Source organism: Lagenorhynchus albirostris, chromosome X, assembly GCF_949774975.1.
Source record: "Lagenorhynchus albirostris chromosome X, mLagAlb1.1, whole genome shotgun sequence".
Lineage (NCBI taxonomy): Eukaryota > Metazoa > Chordata > Mammalia > Artiodactyla > Delphinidae > Lagenorhynchus > Lagenorhynchus albirostris.
Genome location: NC_083116.1, coordinates 39272591 through 39296196, shown reverse-complemented (window position 1 = coordinate 39296196; position 23606 = coordinate 39272591). Strand labels below are relative to the sequence as shown.

Here is a 23606-nt window from a genome sequence, read left to right as displayed (position 1 = left end):
GTAAGCCTGTATTGCTGTAAACTTCCATCTTAGTACCACTTTTTTTTTTTTTTTTTTTTTTGCTGTACGCGGGCCTCTCACTGTTGTGGCCTCTCCCATTGCAGAGCACAGGCTCCGGACGCGCAGGCTCAGCAGCCATGGCTCACGGGCCCAGCCGCTCCGCGGCATGTGGGACCCTCCCGGACCGGGGCATGAACCCACGTCCCCTGCATCGGCAGGCAGACTCTCAACCACTGCTCCACCAGGGAAGCCCTTAGTACCACTTTTGCTGCATCCCTTAGATTTTGCTTTGTTGAATTTTCATTTGGATTTGTTGTCAGGTATTTTTTGATTTCTCCTTTGATTTCATCACTGACCCAATAGTTGTTCATTAGCATGTTGTTCAGTGTCCACACATCTGCGATTTTTTTTTAACTTTCTTCTTGTAGTTGGTTTCTAGTTTCATACTATTTTGATCAGAAAAGGTACTTTTGAAAAGATATAATTTCAAATCTTTTAAAATTTATTGAGAGTTGTTTTGGGTTCCAATATATGGTCTGTCCTTGAGAAAGTTTCCCATGCACTTGAGAAAAATGTGTTTTCTGCAGCATTTGGATGGAATGTTCTATACAAATCTATCAAATCCATCTGGTCTGATATTTCAGTTAAGGCTACTGTTTCCTTGTTGACTTTCTGTCTGAATGATCTACCCATTGATGTTAAGTGGGATGTTAAAGTTCCCTACTATTATTGTGTTGTCAACTTCTCCTTTTAAATCTGTTGATAATTGCTTTCTGTATTCTGGTGGTCCTAATGTTAGGTGCATATATATTAATCACTGTTATGTGTTCTTGATGAATTGTCCACTTTATCATTATATACTGTCCATTGTCTATTGTTACCTTTTTTGCCTTGAAGTCTATTTTGTCTGATGTGAGTGTGGCTATACCTGCTTTCTTTTGGCTGCAATTTGCTTGAAGCATCATCTTCCATTCCTTCACTTTGAGTTTATGTTTGTCCTTAGAGCCAAGATGAGTCTCCTGGAGGCAGCATATAATTGTGTCTTGTTTTTTAATCCATTCAACCACTCTATCTTTTGCCTCGTGAATTCAATCCATTTACATTTAGGGTGATTATTGATAGATGAGGACTTAGTACTGCCATTTATTCTTTTGTTTTCTGGTTGCTCTATATCTCCATTGTTTCTTTTTCCTTGTATTTCAATCTACCATTTTGGTTTGGTGGTTTTCTCTGATGTTTTTCTCAGTTTCCTCTTTTTTTATGTTTTGTGTCTCTGCTTTAGATTTATGTTTTATGTATTAGGTTTGTGTACAACATCTCATAGATAAAATAGTTCCTTTTCTGCTGATAGCATCTTATCTTCATTTACCTATATAAGTTACGTCCTTTTCCTCATCCCTGTTCATGTTTTTGTTTCTCAAATTACCCCTCTTTATGTTGTGAGTTTGTTACCAAATTGAAGTAGCTATAGTTATGTTTTCTTCTTTTTTCCTCTTTAACATTTATGCTATAATAAAATGTTAAAAAAAAACCTACTCTGGGGACTTCCCTGGTAGTCCAGTGGTTAAGACTCTGCGCTCCCAACACAGGGGACACGGGTTCAATCCCTGGTCGGGGAGCTAAGATCCCACATGCCGTGAGACATGGCCTAAAAAATTTTTAAAAACAAAAACAAAAAACCTATTCTGATATAGAGTTACAGTTTTCTGATTCTGTCTATTTATTACCTATTCAAAGTTTTGTGTCCTTTTTTGCCTTTTTGTTTCTGGTAGAAGAGTTCCTTTCAACATTTCTCATAAGGCAGATCTAGTGTTAATGAGCTCCCTCAGCTTTGTTTGGGAAACTCTTCATTTCTCCTTCATATCTGAATGATAACTTTGCTGGATAGAGTATTCTTGGGTGACAGTTTTTATCTTTCAGTATTTTGAGAATGTCATTCGACTCCCTCCACTGACCTGTGGAATTTCTGCTAAGAAATCTGCTGATAGCCTAATGTGGGTTCCTTTGTGGGTTACCATCCTTTTCCCCCTGCCTTTAAATTCTTTCTGTGTCATTGACTTTTGGCAGTTTTAGTATAAGGGGTCTTGGAGAAGGTCTTTTTTGCATTGAGGCAATTAGGTTTTCTCTTAGCTTCATGGACTTGTATATCCACTTCCTTCCCCAGACTTGGGAAATTCTCAGCTATTATTTCTTTAAATAAACTCTCTGCTCCCTTCTCCCTCTCTTCTTCTGGGATGTCCATTACCCTACTATTGCCCTTTCTAAAAGGGTCAGCTAGCTCTCGTAGAATTTACTCATTTAAAAATATATATTTTAATTCTCTTTCCTCTTCTCCTTGTATCATTTCTATATTTCTGTCTTCAAGCTCACTAATTCTCTCTTGCATGTGGTCTGCTCTATTTCCACTGCTTTGTAATGCATTCTTCAACTCATTTACTGAGTTCTTCAGCTCCAGAATTTCTGATTGGCTCGTTTTAGTTTCAGTCTCTTTGGTAAAGTATTCCTTTTGTTCATTAATTTTATTCCTGAACTCATTGAACTTTCTGAGTTTTCTTGTAACTCATTGAGTTTTATAATAGCCATTTTGAATTTTCTATCAGTTATATCTCAGTATTCTGTGATTTTCAGTTTGGTTTCTGGAGAATTGTCATTTTCTTTTTGTGGTACAGTGTTACTGTGGTTCTTCATGGTGCTTGATGAGTTGTTCCTCTGCTAGCTCATTTCAACTGGCAAACACCTTTCTTCTTTAGGTAAAGCTTTTTTTATCTTGTTTCTAACAATTCAACAGGTTAGGCCCTTCTTTTATCTTCCAGTAGGTGGTGCTATACCACAAGTTTTTGGTTTCTCTTACCTGCGCTGCCTCTGGTTATGTTTGACAGTCAGCACTTTCCACTTTCTACCGCCTCCATCAGAGGTATCAGCCAGTGCCCTAGTTGTCACTGCTTATGCCTCCAATGTCGTTGGTGCCATGCTGCTGCTGGTGTGGCTGGTGTCACTGCCTGGTGCACCAGGATGGTGGACAATTCTGCCATGTTTAGGACCTGCTGAGTTGCAGGCACTCCCACTGCAGAATGGGGGATAGCTCAGGTGGCACAGGAACCTCTGCTGTGTTCAGTATTGTCAGGTTTGAGGACTCTGCCGCTGTAAGCAGGGGACGAGGAGAGAGAGTCATGGCTACCTCCACAGCTGGAGAGACAGGGTCCCAGACCCTACTGCCACTGCTGCCCAGTTATCTGTGGCTGTGGGCACCACTGCAGCCAGGAGGCCAGAGCTGTATTCACCACCTCCCCCGTCGCTACTGAGTTTTCTGGGACTGCAGGTTCAATTGCCATGGCTGGGGGACCAGAACTGCAGGTACCACCTCCACTGTTCCCCAAGTTCCACCTCTGTGTGTTCTAGTCCACCCACCTTTAGGTGTATGGATATGTGGAATTCTCCAGTGTCCTGGTGTGTTGGGCAGAGGCACTTTTGTTGAGTCATGGATGTTTTACTGATAGTAGATAGAAGGAGAGAGACAAAGAGAGCGTCTCCCTTTGCCATGATGCTGATATCACTCTCCATTCACTTTTAATGGAGTTAATGATACAGATGGTCCCCAACTTATGATGGTTCAACTTATGATTTTTCAACTTTACAATGATGCGAAAGCGATACACATTCAGTAGAAACCATACTTTAAATTCCGAATTTTGATCTTTTCCCGGGCTAGTGATATGCAGTACTATACTCTCTTGTGATGTGGGGCAGTGACAGTGAGCCACAGCTCCCAGTCAGTCATGCGATCACAAGGGTAAACAACTGATATACTTACAATCATTCTGTACCCAGACAACCATTCTGTTTTTCACTTTCGATACAGTATTCAATAAATTACATGAGATATGCAACATTTTATTATAACATTGGCTTTGTGTTCGGTGATTTTGCCAAACTGTAGGCTATTTTTGTAAGTGTTCTGAGCACGTTTAAGGTAGGCGAGGCTAAGCTATGATGTTTGATAGGTTAAGTGAATTAAATTCATTCTCAAGTTATGGTATTTTCAACTTACAGTGGGTTTATTGGGATTTAACCCCATCATAAGTTGAGGAAGATATGTATTTGGGGCTTATATCAATTTTTATACTATTTGCTTAATCAAATAGTTTTAATTATTCAATTTCCCCTCTTTTAATTTGTTAGGTATATATTCTTCAGCGGTCACGCTATAAATTACAACCTGAACACTTGACTTATTGCAGTTAAATACAAATTTTACCATTTCCTGATAATGCTAGATCCTTAGAACACTTCAATTCCATTTGTCTCCATTTTCATTATTTTTGCCTTGTATTTGAATTCTACATATATTTTAAATTCTGTAGGACATTATTAGTATTGTTTTTCTTATACGGTTAACTTTCAGTTATATTTAACCACATTGTTTTTGGTTCTCTTCATTCCTACTTGTATTTTCATACTTCTCTCTGGGATCATTTTCCTTCTGACTGAAGAATTCTTCTCAGCATTTATTTCAGTACAGCTTACTGATGATATATTCTCTCTTTCTGTTTGTTTAAAAGCATCTTTATTTCACCTTTAGTTCTAAAAGGATATTTTCACTAGGTTGCACATTTTTTTTAATGTCTTATTGTACTGTTTTATTGCTTTCATTGTTTCTATTAAGAATCAGGTTAATGTCTTCTAATTGCTCCTTCAAGGATATTGCGTCCTTTTCCTCTGAGTGCTTTTAAGATTTTCTCTTTGATTTTCAACTGTTTAAATATGATGTGCCAAGGAGTGGTTTTCTTTGTTTTATACTACTGAACTTCTTGAATCTGTGTATTGATATCTTTCATCATTTTTGGAAAACCGTCTGCCATTATTTCTTCAAATATATTTTCTTCCTCATTATTTCCTCTCTTTCCATGATTCCTATTTCACATATGTTAGCACTTCTGTGACCAACAAGTTTCTTACACTGCATTCTTTTTTATTCATATACATATTTCATTTTTGTCTTTGATTCCATGTTTCAGTTTGGACCTGTCACTCCGTTTACTTTTTCACTATGTCCAATCTGCTATTAAACCTATCAGCTAGGTTCATTGAGCTCTTGTTGGCTTTCCAACCCAATTAGCTATACTGTGATTCATTTCTAATGCTAACTACCCAGACTTAACATCAGACTCTTAAGGGCTTAGTCCTCCACGAGACTGACCTTACTTCAGATGCTAGCCACAGTTCAGCTGGTCCCCAGGCCACCCTCACTTCTAACCAAGTGGCTGCAAATTCAGGAGTTCCCATGTCCCCCTCAGAGTCAATAGCTTACTAGAATGATGCAAAGAATTCAGAAAAACACTATACTTACAATCACAATTTTATTGTAAAGAATACAGATCAGGAATAGCCAAATGGAGACACATAGAGAAAGGTCTGAGAGGGAACATGGAGCTTCTATGCCCTCTCCTTGTGGAATCTGGGCATGTTACTCTGTTGGCACATCACTGTGTTTTAAATCCTGGCTTGCTGACTCCAATATCTGTATTACCTGTTGGTCGGCTTCCATTTGTACAATTTATGACAGTAATAAATATGACCATTTAAGAGGTTGTATCAAAGAACATTTTAATCCAAATGGTAGATAGTGAACCGTGGTGCTCTATGTTAGATAGTAAAATGTAATCAAAATACATCAACTCATTCAAAAGTTAGCACTGAGAAATAAAATATAACAATGGGACATTAAAACTTACTCTTTGCATTCTGTTGGTAATATTTACTCCATAAAGATAGAAAATGAACCATACCAGGTTTATCTGAATCCTTAAAAATCGTTATCAGTGTCTCCTTCTAAGAAAAGCAGAAGGTATTATAGGAAAGACTACAATAATATTAACTATAATACTGTTATATAGATGAGGACATGGCATACTATACAATCTATATGACTTTTATCTAAGGTCAGTAAGTTGGTGAAAAGGGAAAAGTTAGAGTACAGCTTATTGCCTCTGACAGTTTTTATAATATTCGGCCACTATCCATCATATGTAATGTTATTGTCTCTTCTTTTAGCCGTCTTTTCCCTTTCTTTCCTCGGGTATCCTTTTATTTCTTATATTTTCATTTTTCATCTCTTTTTTTTCAGTTTCCTCATTTGATACCTGTAGACATTGTATACATCCACTTCTGTTATGAAGCCCCTAACCTTTAAGACACTTAAGGCATACAAATGAATGACTGTATATTCCAGTAAAAATTCCCTAAGCCACTTTAAAAAAATTCTATACAATATAATGATGCTGTTAGAGTTTGGAAAACTATTTCTTCTAATTTATTTCAGATAAAAAATCACTTTATAACACCATATATTTAAAAGTATATACATACTGTTTAATGATCTCAAAATACATGTAATTTAACTATTTTTTAATTTATTTAAATATCTCTCAGAGTTGATGTTTTCCGTTTACTAATTTCTAGAAATACCATTTTTCATTACTCAGAAAAAAAAGTTAAAATTACAACTACAAAATGTGTTTTTATTTGCTGGAGTTTTATATTGAAATGGATTCAGTCTTCATTCATGAAAGCTAGTTCTTTGTATTCATTAATAACTCATTAGTAAAATAAAGAATACTATTATAAGAGACAAATCTATTGATAAAATAAGTTGAGCAATATTATGTGGCATTCTACAACATGACACTTCTGTTTTGCTTTATGCTTTTAGTTTTGGGAATACAACAAAAGAAAATGCTCATCATAGAAATATACTGAAAATTTGTAAGAAGGAAGTCTTTATTATAAGTGCAAGCTTCTCTCCTCAGCTTCAAAATAAGATGCTTCCCTTTTCACTTTTTTTTCAGTTCAATAAACAGTTATTGAGTGGATATTCTGTGGAGATACAAAAAAATAAAGTCTGTATTTTTGTAGAGTTTATGGTAGAACCTGGTAGAAGAGACAGATTGAAAAACCAGTAATTTTAATACAGTGTGATGAATGCTATGATAAAGTTTATCCATGGTGCTATGACAGCATATACAAGGATCAGTGAGCCTTGACTAGAGATCAAGGTTGGCTTCTTATAGGAAATAATGCCTGAGCTAAATGTTGAAAGAGGAAGAAGAGTTAACTAGGAAAAGGAAAAGGAGCATAGGGTTTTTCCTGGCTGAAAGAAAAACACGAAGGTTTGAACCAGTATGAGGCTTATAGAAAACTCTGAAATGAAGTTGGAGAGTTAGGCCAAATAGTTTTCCAGAATATTTGAACAAAGCAAAGATGAAAATAGGCCATTGGACAAATTTTTAAATTCCTATCATAGGGAATGAAATATATATCCATCTTTAGTTGACATTTAATAAAGTTGAATACTTTCTTTTGTGTAACACTCCTAAAGAGAACATTTAAATCTGTTGCAGTATTTGAATTATGTTAGTATGGATATTTGTTCATAATTTGAATGTGTTTTCCTTAAATTCCTAATGCATTACGTTAAGAAACTAAACCTATAAATTTTCTAAATGTACCAGAATTTTCTAAATGTACCAGAATAAATTTTCTAAATGTACCAGAATAAACTCTGAATGGAACCAATTAATTTTTCCCATTCAAGTCTCTTTTTATAACTATTTGTTAACTATTTGTTATCTTTTTTAAAATCTTTTGTAGAATTCCTGTGCCTCAGCCAGAAACTTCTGCACAAAGAAAAGGAAGTAAACCAGACATGCCAATCACCTTCCAATGTATGTTGCTTTGACGATGATGATGATGATGATGATTTATAAAGTCTTTATGGAACACTGTTATATACAGATTGCTGTTTGATTTGATTCTGCATTTTTGGGTCATGCCTGCCACTAGCATAATATAAGTACTTGTATTAAACTATATGTAGCTAGTTATTTTTGTTTCTATTTTTATTTAGCTTAAGTCCTTGTCAAAAGTACTGGTCCCAAATTTAGAACAATTTGGTATCATCACCAAAGTGCAAGTAAATATAAATAAACTTGTTTATATTAAGCACTTATTAAGTTGTTTCTTTGGTGGTACATCTCTTCAAATGTACTATTTTGAATTAACAGAAGAATACTAAAGTAGGAAGTTTAATTTTTATTTGACAATAAATATAGGTAAAGCTTAAAAGGTAGTTGTAGTTCCTTTCTTTGCTGTTAGGTTGACTGGTTTGAATATTTGGGTTCATTTCTGAAGTGGTTTCATGACACAATTTAGTTCTGGTAGGGTATCTTTAGAGTGGTTTTGTTTAAATCAGATGTTATAAGGGGTCATCTCTCTAAACTTTTTAGCACTTTAGATCCTTCTTGCTTTTTGAGTTACTCTTATTTGGGGATTGACTTCTAGTCAGTCTGACAGATTAACAACCCACAAAGGTCCCAGGTTTTGGCACCAAAAAAAAAAAGAACCCACAAAGGGATCTGGACTATACCCCCCAAAAAAATAAAAGATAGAAAATAAGGGGAAGATCATTATAATATAAATATATAACCAAGCTGAAAGCAAGAGTGAAAAATCCCTAAGTGGCAGAAACAAAAGAATTTAAATTTAGTGGTGAGTAGGAACTAAAACTAAAACTGCTCTTGGGCATTTCAGAACTAGATAGAGGCCTAAATGATCATAGGCTGAGGTGTAATAACGACATGGAAAAGAGAGTCCAGACCACAGGCCTCTTACATGTGAAGTAGAACTAATATAAAGTTGGAAGGTTATTAAGGTCCAGATAAATTATTCCCATCAGCATGGGGAAGTATCAAGGAGCTTCCTGTATTCCCTGGGCAATGGGTAGGAAAAATTGAATTGACTTAGTACCCACTGAATTGAATTAGAACCCTTATTAAACATCAAATTCTATTCCATTGGTCTATATGTATGTCCCTATGTCAGTATCACAATGTTTTGATTACTGTAGCTTTGTATCAAGTTTTGAAATTGGGGTGTATGAGTCCTCCAACGTTGTTCTTCTTGTTCAAGATTGCTTTAGCATTCGGGACTCCTTGTAATTCCATATGAATTTAAGGATCCATTTTACCATTTTTGCAAAATAGGCTTTTGAGATTTTGATAGGGATTGCATTGAGTCTGCAGATTGTTTTGGATAGTATTGACATCTTAATATTAACTCTTCTAGTCCATGAACATGGGATTTCTTTCTGTTCATTTTTAGACGTTCTTTAATTTATTTATTTATTTTATTTTTAATAAAATAAATATTTATTTATTTAATTTATTTCAACAATGTTTTGTAGTGTTCAGTACACAAGTCATTCACCTCTTGCTTAAAGTTATTCCTAGGTATTTTATTCTTTTAGTTGCTATTATATTTAGAATAGGTTTCTTAATTTCCTTTTGAATCTCTTATTATTGGTCTGTGGAGATTTTTTTTTCTTTTTTAGTGAGTTTAGGTAGTTTCTTTGCTTTTAGGAATTTGTTTCATCTAGGTTTTCTAATTTGTTGGTATATGTTCATAGTGTTCTATTATAATCATTTTTATTTCTGTAATAAATCACATTTTCATTTCTGCATTTAGTTTTTGTGTCTTCTCTCCTTGGGGAGAAGGTCAGTTGAGGTAAAGATTATCAATTTTGTTGGTCTTTACATAGGACAAGCTTTTGGTTTCTTAGATTCTATTATTTTTTCTATTCTCTATTTCATTTATATTTACTCTAAGCATAATTACTTCTTTTTCTTAACTTTGGGTTTAGTTTTCTCTTTTTCTAGTTCCTCAAAGTTTAATGTTACGTTATTGAATGAGATCTTTCTTTTTTTTTAACATCTTTATTGGAGTATAATTGCTTTACAATGGTGTGTTAGCTTCTGCTTTATAACAAAGTGAATCAGTTATACATATACATATGTTCCCATATCTCTTCCCTCTTGCGTCTCCCTCCCTCCCACCCTCCCTATCCCACCCCTCTAGGTGGTCACAAAGCACCGAGCTGATCTCCCTGTGCTATGTGGCTGCTTCCCACTAGCTATCTATTTTACGTTTGGTAGTGTATACATGTCCATGCCACTCTCTCACTTTGTCACAGCTTACCCTTCCCCCTCCCCATATCCTCAAGTCCATTCTCTAGTAGGTCTGTGTCTTTATTCCCATCTTGCCCCTAGGTTCTTCATGACCATTTTTTTTAGATTCCATATATATGTGTTAGCATACGGTATTTATTTTTCTCTTTCTGACTTACTTCACTCTGTATGATAGTCTCTAGGTCCAGCCACCTCACTACAAATAGCTCAATTTCATTTCTTTTTATGGCTGAGTAATATTCCATTGTATATATGGGCCACATCTTCTTTATCCATTCATCTGTCGATGGACACTTAGGTTGCTTCCATGTCCTGGCTATTGTAAATAGAGCTGCAATGAACATTTTGGTACCTGACTCTTTTTGAATTATGTTTTTCTCAGGGTATATGCCCAGTAGTGGGATTGCTGGGTCGTATGGTAGTTCTACTTTTAGTTTTTTAAGGAACCTCCATACTGTTCTCCATAGTTCTTTTTTTTAATATCAGTATTTCTGCTGTAAATTTCCCTCAGATCACCACTTTCACTGCATCTTATAAGTTTTTATGTTGTATTTTCATTTTTGCTCATCTCAAGGTATTTTATAATTTCCCTTGTGACTTCTTATTTGACCTATTAGTTGCTTAAGAGTGTGTTGTTTAATTTCCACATATATGTGAATTCTCTAGCTTTCCTTCTATTGTTAATTTCTAGCTTCATTCTATTGTGGTCAGAAAAGATACTTTGTATTATGTGATTCTTTTTAAATTTATTGAGGCTTATTTTGTGGCCTAACATATGGTCCATCCTGGAGATATTTTGTGTATTTTTGAAAAGAATGTATTCAACTGTTGTATAAATATATATTTAAAGAAGTTTAGCTTCTACCCCTGTTCCCTGCATCCTCTTCCTTCTCCACCATTATAGGTAACTTTTTAATTCATTCTATGGTATGTCTTTTCATTGTTTTTTTTATAATATAAGAAGGTATGTGTGTATATCAGAGAGAGAGAAAGAGTCATGCCCCCCCCTTTCTTAGATAAACGTACAACTACCTTTGAGAGCAATTTGACAAGACCTAATTTATTGAAAATGTTACACTTTGTGACCTATATGTTGGGCACACTGGGAGACATGTTCTAAGATGAGTATTGGAGCATTGTTTAAAATAGGAAAACTCTTTTACATTCATTATTTTTTTCTTTTTTTAATTGAGGTATAATTAGCGTGTAACATTATATTAATTTCACGTGTGCAACATAATGATTTGATATTTGTATATATAGCAAAACGATTCCCACAGTAAGTCTAGTTAACATTCGTCACCATACATAGTTACAAAAAATTTTTTTCTTGTGATGAAAACTTTTAAGATCTACTCTCTTAGTAAGTTTCAAATATGCAATATGATATTAACTATAGTCACCATGCTGTACATTACATCTCCATGACTTACTTATTTTATAACTGGAAATTTGTACCTTTTGACCCACTTCACCCACCCGCTCCCAAACCCCTACCCCTGGCAACCACCAATCTGTTCTCTGTATCTATGAGCTTGTTTTTTTCTTGGGGGGAGGTCTATCTTTTTTTTTTATTCCACATGTGAGATCATACAATATTTGTCTTTCTCTGTCTGACTTATTTAACTTAGCATAATGTCCTCAAGTTTCATCCATGTCAAGATTTCATTGTTTTCATGGCTGAATAATATTCCATTGTATATACACCACCTGTTCTTTATCCATTCTTTCATTGATGGGCCTTTAGGTTGTTTTCAGGTCTTGGCTATTGTAAATAATACTACAGTGGACAGGGGGGTGTATATATCTTTTTTTTAATGTTATTTTTTAACCATTATGCTTATTGTATTTTTTTTTACAGCAGGTTCTTATTAGTTATCCATTTTATACATATTAGTGTGTATATGTCAATCCCACTCTCCCAATTCATCACACCACCACCCCGCCCCAAAGCGGGGTGTATATATCTTTTTGAGTTAGTGTTTTTTATTTCTTTGGATAAATACCCAGTAGTGGAATTGCTGGATCATATTGTTGTTCTATTTTTACTTTTTTGAGGAACATCCATACTGTTCTCCGTAGTGGCTGCACCAATTTACGTTCCCACCAACAGCATATGAGGGTTCGCTTTTTGCCACATCCTCACCAACACTTGTTATTTCTTGTCTTTTTTTTTTTTCTTGTCTTTTTGATAATAGCCATTTTAACAGGTGTCAGATGATATCTCGTGGTTTTGGTTTGCGTTTCCCTAATAGTGATGTTGAACATCTCTTTTATGTACTTGTTGGCCATCTGTATGTCTTCTTTGGAAATATATCTATTCAGATCCTCTGCCCCCTTTTTAATCACATTGTTTATTTGTTTGTTTGTTATTGAGTTGAACAAGTTCTTTATATATTTGGATATTAACCCCTTATCAGATATGTGATTTGCAATCATTTTCTCGCATTCTGTAGGTTGCCTTTTCATTTTGTTGATGGTTTCCTTTGCCATGCAGAAGTTTTTTAGTTTGATGTAGTCCCATTTGTTTATTAACTGCAGTTTTAATGAATGAATTAGATCTATATGTGTTAACATGGTTACTGATGTATTTCCAGATATGTTTCATGATAGCTTTGGAAATTACTGTGTCTGTAAATTCAAAAGCCACTCATTTTGTGAATATATAGCTAATTTGTTTATGTGGTTTAATTGTGCTAGTTATTTTGAAGACTACAAAGTTTAACATCTTATTGTTTGTATCTGGTAACTTAGATAAGTAAGACATACATTGAAAAGTTCACAATAACAGTACTACTGAGATCATAAGACATTATAGGTAGCCTCTGACTTACACAGTTCTTTAAAAAGTCTATTATACTTGCTACCAAGTATAGATCTGATCACTGATTGAAATACTCTGTTTTTTCTAGACTTGTAGATCTTGCACCAGCATGGGGTCAGTGAAGGCAAGGGGGAAAGAGGCAAAGGAAATAGCTCCTCTCCGACCCCCATGCCTCCATACACCCCTACCTATCACTCTTATCCACATAATGAAATGCTTAGAGTAGATTTTGTGAAGAAAAATCACTATGCCTATACACATACATTTATACCATGTCCTTTTTCACCTCACAACCTAAATGTGGTCTTCTCCTGAAATTTTTCCTCATTAAAACATAAATCCATTCTCACCAGAAATAAGGGTAAAATGAATCATTAAAATAACAGTGATCACTATAATTCTGGTATATAATTAGATATATACAAAAATATAATTTTGCTAGTAATTAACCTGTATCTTAGTTATGCATTAGGCTTAAACAATAATGTTTTTCATTTGGTAATTTTAGTAATATTCAAGCTAAAAATAAAAGCATTCTAGTATATAATTTTCCATCTTATTTTTAGAAAAACCTGAGCTCTAGATGTATTTTGTCTCCTAATTATTGCCTTTGAAATCTTGCTATTCACAACCAGTGACTGCCAATATCTCTTGTACTGATTTCATACCCATTTGTATTAATTATGAACATATAATTGGGGTAGTTAATTACAGTCCCAAGTTACTAAATTAAAAAACAATGCATGGGGCTTCCCTGGTGGCGCAGTGGTTGAGAGTCCACCTGCTGATGCAGGGGACACGGGTTCGTGCCCCAGTCCGGGAAGATCCCACATGCCGTGGAGCGGCTGGGCCCGTGAGCCATGGCTGCTGAGCCTGCGCGTCCGGAGCCTGTGCTGTGCAACGGGAGAGGCCACAACAGTGAGAGGCCCGTGTACCGGGAAAAAAAAAAAAAAGCATTATTTTTTCAGAAGAACTTTTCATGTAAACATTAAACCTTGCCAGTTCTTAACACTCAAATAAGAAAACAGCCATAGAAAATATTCTGACTTATTCCTGACAGTGTCAATCATAGGATTTTTTTTTCCTATGCAATGGATGTAATTACTTAATTTTTAAAGATTGGAATGGCCCATAACTTGTTCTTTGTGTGCATTATTTTAGAACAAATCAGTCAGGAATTCTCACTATAACTTGGGTTGTAATAGCTACTTATTGCTAATCTAATTATGTACTTTTATTAGTTTGGGTAAGGGAAATTCATTTCTAGAAGATAAAAAGGATAAATCATTGCCCAATCCTTACTTTACTCCTATTAACTTTGAGTTTTTCTCTTGGCTTTTATTGTTTCCTTTCCTTTTCATGTGTGATTAAATTTTTTATCCTTTTCGTTTGTTATCAAGCGTTATTGTAGGAAGTTAAGTGTGTTCATCAACTAAATTTTAAGTTTAAAAAAATACTCTTGTAATATCACAGTGTTTTGAATACCTGGTAAGAAGTTCACCTCTTCATCTTCTCTAAAAATTCAATGTAGTATTTTACCTCGTAATAAATTTTCAGTCTCTGTCTAGGTTTAAGAAACCAAGAAAGTAGTCTGGGGATATAGAATAAAGTTCAAAAACAGAAGTGATATATTAACCACACTGAAACCTTGCTGTTGAAACACCCTTCTGTCTCAGCATGGTTTTTTATGCTAGGAAGATAATAAATGCCAAGGCATAGGCAGCCTACAATGAAGCAATTCAGCAACCTTGCTAAACTCTGGAACAGTTGCTGTCAGCTTGCCTTAACTAGCAGAACTGACAGTGTGAGAAGTTCCAACATCTCTTTTTTTTCTGATTCTTCTCTATGTCTTCAGTTCCCAGGGTGTATTATTTAATTAAAATATTATTTTAGCAAATTCCTTAGTGTAGTATTTGGTACATAATAGGTGCTCAATAATTATTTGCTGAGTGAATTGAATGAATGGATAAATGTCATAATGTGTAAGAGGGAAATTATATTCTGCCTTAGAAACTAAATATGTTAGATAAATTGTACATAAATGATAAACTGACTTGATGATAGAGAACAATTAAGAGTTGAAGTGGTCTTTCATTTCAATTTAGTTCCCTCTTTGTTTTCCATATGTTATTTATATCTGAAAGGAATATCATATCAACGGTCCTTTTGAAAGAGACTTATATCCAAAAAATAGACTGCATTCTGTGTGTGTTCAGGATACTTTTAGCAAAGATTAACAAAATTTTATTTTAAGCTTAAATTCCACCAATAGTGTGTGGAGGTCCAATCTCTAAAGGTTATTATTCTCATGAATTTTACTTAACTTGAATTTGTCACTGAATATAAAAGGAATGTTTGTTTATTTAAGAGCATTTAGGAAATATAGAAAAGTATAAAGAAGATAATTACAAATCTCGTTAATTCCAGAAACAGAAAAAACAATATTACTTTTTAATATTTTGGAGTAAAAGTTTATTTTGAAGGTGAATTCTAGTTCTTTCCTCACTTTAATAAGAGTTACCTTTTGGACATTCAGTTTACATTTTGTAGGTGGTTGATTTTTAAAGTTAATTAAGCTATTTCTCATTAATCTGTGCTTGTTTTGTAGTGATTTACCTGATTTGGTTAGTTTATAGGTCTCAATTGTGTTCATCTCGCTTCTTTAACAGGTCAAGAAAGGACAAGAACTGGTCGCATAGGGAAAGCCAGAAAAACTATAAGTGATAAATGGGAAAGTCAGATGTGGAGAGAAAAGAAGTTTGGCTTAATAAGTCACCTACGATACAGCTGTATTTATCCTGAAAGTATTCCACGGAGATTTGTTTTAGAACACAGAAATTTTCTTACCCAGCAGTATAATTCTCAGCCTGCAAAATACATACCACAAGAAGGAAGACCCCCAAATCTTTATGATTTTAAGAGTGCCCTAGTCCTTGGACATTTTGAAGTAACCATCTTAGGTAAGTCACCTGTTCTTCTCTTTGAATATTGTTAATTTGACATAATTTAAATATAGATGATACTATTTTGCTTTAAAAAATTAAGCGCGCCACATCCCCACCACCAAAAAAGTTAAGCCCAAGGAGAACTCCTGTTTGGCTCAAACCAAAGGAATGGAGCACTAATTCTGGAATACATTAAGCTTTAATTGTGGGCATTTAAATATTGGCAAGTCCTTAGAAAGTACTGGGGAGAGAAGAATGGGAACCAAGGGAACTTTCCTTAGCCCTGACTCTCCTACTACCTCTAAAACTGATTCACTTATCCTTTAGCCACCACTTTCTTGCTCATATTCTCTACCTCTTTCTCAGTGCATCTGAACCACTGAAGGGTAAAATGTAGGTTAAAGAGAAAGGCATACTAATTGAGAGAAGATCCTATGAACAGACGTCTGTTTAGCCTGTGAAGAAAATAAAATTCTCAAGTAACAAGTTGAACAGAAGGAAGCTATTCAAAAAACTATCTTGTCTGACAAGGGACAATAAACTGATTTTCTCAGGTTGTTCTAAACTGACAGGTAGCTATAGAACTTATAAAAATTTAAAGTCAACACATTTTTAAACTTATGTTTATTTTTTAAATTTTGGCTGTGTTGGGTCTTTGCTGCTGCGTGCGGGCTTTCTCTAGTTGCGGCGAGCAGGGGCTACTCTTCGTTGCAGTACGTGGGCTTCTCATTGCGGTGGCTTCTCTCGTTGTGGAGCATGGGCTCTAGGCTCGTGGGCTTCAGTAGTTGTGGCCTGCGGGCTCAGTAGTTGTGGTTCACGGGCTCTAGAGCGCAGGCTCAGTAGTTGTGGTGCATGGGCTTAGTTGCTCCACGGCATGTGGGATCTTCCCGGACCAGGGATCGAACCCGTGTCCCCTGCATTGGCAGGCAGATTCTCAACCACTGTGCCACCAGGGAAGCCCAACTTACATTTATTTTTAAAGTTTGTTTCTCATGAATGAAAAATGTACACAAAAATTAATTATAAAATAAAATCTTAACCAAAATGAGCTACTCTCTAGGCTTTTATTTGTACTTGAAAGGAAGATCTTGTTATCTTAAAATGAAAGAATGATGAAGTGCCATTAGTAAATTAATTAAATGCCTGAAAGAGGATGCATTTCATAGAGTTTTGCACCTACAGTACTGAAGTGAATTACCTTGCCCTTAATCAAGATTCCTGTTTCCCCTTTACTCTCTCCCACTCCTTCTGCCCTACTTCCTCACACGTAAATATGTACATACATGTGATTGTGTATATGTATATAATCTATGGAAAGTATAAATTCCCATTGACTCTGTTAGACCTTCTCAGACCTAAGTTTCAAATGCTTCTTTTTCCTAGACTGCATTGCTTGTTATCTTTGGGTAACTTATCAATCTTAGTTTTATATCTAGGAAACAAAAATTATAGTGGAGATTTTTCATACATCACAAAAAGTAACCATGAAAACCATGAGTTCATCTGGAATCACAGAAATTGAATACTTCTCTTCTTTTCAACATGTCACTGATCCTCTAAACATCTCAGCTGTCTTATAAATATTGTGAACCTTTGTAGCTTTACTATGCATCACCTAAAAGCAAGAATCAGATATAAAGAAGGCAAATTTGTCATTCTGCCCAACCAGCTGTAATCCATGTTAGAATTGGGCTGTTTTATATCCTACCATTTTTCAAGGACATAAGTGGATTTACAGGGATAAAAGACAGTGAAAATATGTATGGATAAAACAAAACAGAGCATTTAAAAGGATACAGAAAAAGTAGGTATTACTAGGTGCCTATAAATAACAAATTATTACCATTCGATGGTAATTTTCTGTGAGCTTTCTGGCAGGAAGGGAGAAAAAGGATTGTTCCTAATGAGGTACTTAATTTTAAAGGTAAAAGAAGCCTGGATATCTTCTAGTCGTAACCCCCTAGCTAGGTAAAAGCCAGGCCATGATTAAAAATCATGTCTTAATCCCCTACCCCTATACTGTCCCTCCCCCTTCCCTCTCCCCCCTGATAACAACTAACTTGTTCTCTATATCTGTGAGTCTGCTTCTTTTTTGTTATACTCACTCACTTGTTAATTTCTTTGGATTCCACATGTAAGTGATATCATATAGTATTTGTCTTTCTCTATCTGACTTATTTCACTTAGCATAATGCCCTCCAAGTCCATCCATGTTGCTGCAAATGGCAAAATTTCATTCTTTTTTATGGCTGAGTAGTATCCCATTGTACACGTATACCACATCTTCTTTATCCATTCATCTGTTGATGGTCACTTATGTTGCTTCCACATCTTGGCAATTATAAATAATGCTGCTATGAACATTGGGGTGCATGTATCTTTTCAAATTAGTGTTTTTGTTTTTTTCGGATATATACCCAGAAGTACAATTGCCGGGTCATCTGGTAGTTCTATTTTTACTTTTTTGAGAAACCGCCATAATGTTTTCCACAGTGGCTGCACCAATTTACATTCCCACCATCAGTATGCAAGGGTTCCCTTTTCTCCACATTCTTGCCGACATTTGTTATTTGTGTTTTTTTTTTTTTTTGCGATATGTGGGCCTCTCACTGTTGTGGCCTCTCCCATTGCGGAGCACAGGCTCCGGACGCGCAGGCTCAGCGGCCATGGCTCACGGGCCCAGCCGCTTCATGGCATGTGGGATCCTCCCGGACCAGGGCACGAACCCGTGTCCCCTGCATCGGCAGGTGAACTCTCAACCACTGCGCCACCAGGGAAGCCCTATTTGTGTTCTTTTTGATGATAGCCATCCTGACAGGTGTGAGGTGATATCTCATTGCTCTGCTCTTTTAGTGTGAAAGCAGCCATAGACAATGTGTAAACGAATGTGCATGGCTATGTTTGAATAAAACTTTTTAGACCCTTAAATCTGAGTTGCATGTAATTTTCACATATCACAAAATATTCTTCTTTAGATTTTTTTTCAACCATTTAAAATGAAAAAAAAGTTTCCTAGCTCATGGGTTGTACAAAACCAGGTAGAGGCTATATTTGACCCTTCCCCCCACCAACTCATAGTTTGCTGACCCCTCTTCTAGATTCCTGTTTTTAGATGAAACTGATTAAACCAATCAAGGCAGATAAGTCTGTATGATTTTTAAAGTTCTTCCAACATGAAGTTTGTCCAGCCTACACTGATACTACCTTCTGGTGGTTTATTGTCCCTCTGCTGTATCTTGCTGATCTCTGGAGGACCCAGTAATTTTGAAGTGTCTTATTCTGGGAGCCAGAAAGGTTATTCAGACCATAACCCTGTTACTTGGTCATTAGCTCTGACTGGTCTAGGGTGAATCATTATTGAAAATATTGAACGGAATTTGTAATCTTACCTCCCACGATTCTAATGGCTCCCAACAACCACCTGGGTACTGTGGCAATATCAGAAACCCATCTCAGAAGTACCAATTCTTGTGTTAAAATTCTTGCTATGCCATCTCACTTGACTCAAATAAGTAGATAGTATTAATAAGTGCTAAAATCTCGGCCCATTGCCTATTATGTAATAACACACTTCAAAGAGAAGATATTGGGATGAAGTGTAATAACACACTTCAAAGAGAAGCTATTGGGATGGAGTAACACTAAATTTTCAGTGCCTTTAGCCCAGGTACAAAATTTTTAATCTATTGGTCAATTTTAAGAATTATTTCTCACTTTAAATATAAGAAAGTATTTTTCAAAAGCTTTATTGGACTCATAGATGGTGTTAGTATATCACTGACTCTGCCAACACTAATTTAGTTACCCATGAAATGCTGAGTCAGTTAAAGCTTAAGAGTTCCCTCTTCGATTTGCATTTGACTTAGACAATAAGGAAAATATTCAGCCAGTCTTTAGTAAACCTCTGAAAGCCATCTGTTTATCTCTTGGAAATCAAGAGATACAAACCCCAGTAACAATAGGTATAATTTAAGGAGAGCTGTCAAGACAGTATTTTCTAGACTTTTTGTCAAAAGATTTTTTGTCAAAAATTTTTTATATGGTTTGTTCTTTTCCTTTTCTGCAAAATGCATTTAAATGATTTAAAAATTTTAATAGCATTAATTGTAACATCAAAGTAATGTAATATGCTATAGTTAACATGGAAATCATAAGGCTTTACTTACCTTGATTTTTTTCTCCTATTAAAGCAACCAAGCAGGCCAACATAATTCCTGCCCTCCTTGGTACTGGCCTGCAAGCTCAGGATCAATTATTTGTACCCCTGAGGTATGCCTCCTTCCGTACTGAAGACTACTTGAACCATTAACTGAGTAGCACTGGGTTCCCTCACTCTTGGTTCCCTAACTGGCTATATCCTTAGGATATTCTGTCCCACTGGCATGCTTCCCATTATTGTATCTTGAATGGAGCAGCACACTGGATTATATGGGTTCCAGAGGTGGTTACTGTTGCCACCCCTTAATTCTGTCCCTTATTCCATTGCATAATAAAAGTAATTTAATCCTTCAACCTTAAGTAGCTACTATCAGATTTCATCAGTGTAAGACACTTTTTTCCCCATATTTTAACATCTTTGAAAATTGATACGGATCTTATAATCGATGTCATGCCTTTGTTTAGTTGGTAGCATTTTTCTTTCTTAGTGGTATATAAAATAATGATCATCTTAAAAATCAATGGTATCTTAGATTCCATGAAACATGGTATATGCCAAGTACCCTTAGCTATGTGCTGGGATTACAAGTTGCCCTCCTCTGCAACACACACACACAAACACACACACTTTTCACTGGAAAAGAAATTCAGTGACAACAAAGAATTTGAGAGGAAGATATATAAATTGCATACAATACACTTTACAAAAGAGGAATATGAGCTTGTTTGATTTTATATCTGCCTCTAATTTTTAATATAGTCCACATATATTATCACGTTTACCTAGATAGTATGTTGTAAGTTATCTAAGTAACACATAAACAGTAAGTCACCATTGAAGTGCATTATACATGTACATTGTGGGGAGGATGTTTGTGTTCATCTCTTTTGCTGTTGGGAATATGGATGAATTCATATTTGAACACAATGCACAAATGTCCTAAAGTCTAATATTCGAAAATTATAGGTTAAAAATACACACATATACATTCTTTTGCTCAATTTAACAAATATTTACTGAGCACCTAAGGCATGCCCAGCACTGTTCTGGGGGCTGAGGTTACATGCGTGAATGCAACAGATAACAGAGCCTATGGTAAAATGAGATGGCGATAAGGGTTAGAAGAAAAGGGTTGGAGAGTGCTGTTGTAGGAAAGGGCTAAATTTTAAATAGAGTTGTCAAGGGAGGTCTCCCTGAGAAAATAACATTTCACCAGACACCTGATGGAGGTGAAGGAGCAAGCCGTGTGTTTACCTGGGGAAAGAACATTCTATGTACAAGAACATCAAGTACAGAGGCCCTAGGCATGTTTACTTATACATTTGCACTCTGAACTCTAGTTTTAACCAAACAACTCATGATGAATTTTACCAATAATGTTGAAGCTAAACTCACAGCATTCTGTAATTTAGAAAGCAACTCATAATAGCATCAGTGACACACTGATAATGAAGCTATCTTCCTGAAAATATCAGGATTTCCAACTTCTAATATTTTCTCAATTCTAAAGCATACGTTTTTTTTTTTTTACATTTGCAAGTTGGAATGCATCTTATGGTCAATGGGTACATTAATGCAGCATTTCCTTTTTCATTAAAAAACTGTTACTAAATTGATGGTATGTCTTAGAGTTAGATTTGGTATTAGAATCAAGGAAATGGGATGCCATTGTGTGCACATTGACATGAGTTTTGCAGCATTGCTAAGAGTTCTGAGGTAGCTATACTTGTAATACTGAATTGGAATCCACAGTAAATTCTAGATGGCATGACTGTTTTAGTTTATGAATACCAGATTTTAGTAATCCTTAAAAAGCTTTAAGTAGCCCTTAGTTGTTCGTTAAGTTAAAGCTATGGAACTTAGTGTCATTTGCCCATAAAATCAAAGAACGAGGGCTTCTCTGGTGGCGCAGTGGTTGAGAGTCCGCCTGCCGATGCGGGGGACGCGGTTTCGTGCCCCGGTCCAGGAAGATCCCACGTGCTGCGGAGCGGCTGGGCCCGTGAGCCATAGCCACTGAGCCTGCACGTCCAGAGCCTGTGCTCTGCAACGGGAGATGCCACAATAGTGAGAGGCCCGCGTACTGCAAAAAACAAAAACAAAAAAGAACAGACTTGCATTTCTGGATCAGTTTACAGCTTAACTGGAAGGACTTGTTTACTTACCATTTGCTCCTACTCCATACTTCAGCATTGCTATAGGGCTGAATAGGAGAGATATAGAATCTACGGGACTTGCTGACTAAAATATCAGGGAAGAATGAAAGGGAGGAGTTAAGGATAACTTCTAGGTTTCTGGTTTGGGTGACTGGGTGAAATTCAGAGTTTTCAAGATGTGCTCTGTGCGTTTACCCTTGCTCCAGCCAAGATGGTCTCCTTAACTCTGGTCTTTACTTTTGGCTTCTCCCTGTCCTGCCTGAAATACCCTTCTCTCTATTTAAATGTTACTCATCCTTTAATACCCAGCTCAAACCCTTGACTCTAGGAATCTTTTTTTATCCACCCTAGTTGACATTGACTCTCATAAAGAGTAACAGACACAGGTCAGGATTCATGTTGGTTGTTTCCCCATACTGCAACCTTTTCTAGCCCTAATGGTGAGTGATTAAAGTTTTTCTTGTATATTTGAGGACAAATGGAACCTTGTTACTACCATCCCTGGCCTTGCTTGAGTCTTATATCCTTAAGTCCAAATTGCAGTAATTGAACCAGTAGTTACCTCTGAATTCTCCTATCCTGTAATGGCACCTGTCATGAATGATGAAGAAAACACCCTACATGTCTTCATTTATGTGACTAGGCTATCCTCTGGATATTGAAATTTAAGCCTTCTGTCAATATTAAAAGATTTGGGATTGTTATTTCCAGCGGTGGAGATAGATTGCTCCAAAGTGTCTCTTCTTTCAACCAATAGCATGTATTCATAAATGTTTGTACAGGAAAGGGTTTAGTTCCTAGTTTTGAAAGTTTTTTTTTTACAGTTTTGAAGCTATTTGGCACATGTGCGGATCAAACCAGCAAATCTGGCCACGTTAGCACCATGTACTAACCCACTGCACTTTTAATAAAGTGTGATTTTTCTTTAACAGGTCTGAATCATGAGAGAGCAATCAGTGTTGCATTCCTTCCCGAGTATTCTCCGGAAGATGTCCGAACATCTCAAATAGACACATTATTGACCTGCATGAATTACAGCTGTGTGTTTCCACAGGAATTAACTGGCAATGACAGATTTCAAGGTCCAAAAGCAGTTACAGGTAAGACAATCTCAGGATCTTTTCACTCAGAAAATAAAATTAATATTGCAAACAGTCCTAACCTTAAGATGTTATTATATAAATAGTTCTAGCCTTAACATTTGATATAGTTTAAAGAATTATTAGGTAAAAGTACCCAAAGACTTATAAATGAGAATATATTTTTAAATAAAATTGGATAGATTAATGGTTTCTATTCCAGGCAGGCATTAAGAATGTTCTCTTATAATACATTTTTAAATGTAAGTATTCATTAGACCTAAGTGGTATGCACATGGAGCAGTGCAACTTCTACTCTTCTCTCCTTTTAATTCAGGCCTTTCACCTTATAATTGCCTGAAATCTCAATACCTCCATAGTATAGTAGAGTACAATTGTTTTCTCTTATAAATGTTCAGTTATTCAA

At 35.8% G+C, this 23606-nt stretch overlaps 1 protein-coding gene across 1 annotated transcript in view; it reads left to right on the top strand.

Moving 5' to 3' along the window:
• The window catches only part of RADX (RPA1 related single stranded DNA binding protein, X-linked), a 63519-nt gene that overhangs the window by 32091 nt on the left and 7822 nt on the right, over nucleotides 1-23606 (top strand). Inside the window, exons 11-13 of the mRNA XM_060138364.1 lie at nucleotides 7648-7721; nucleotides 15513-15803; nucleotides 23033-23200. Of these exons, the coding sequence (XP_059994347.1) occupies nucleotides 7648-7721; nucleotides 15513-15803; nucleotides 23033-23200 (533 nt within the window). The remainder of the gene's footprint in view (nucleotides 1-7647; nucleotides 7722-15512; nucleotides 15804-23032; nucleotides 23201-23606) is intronic.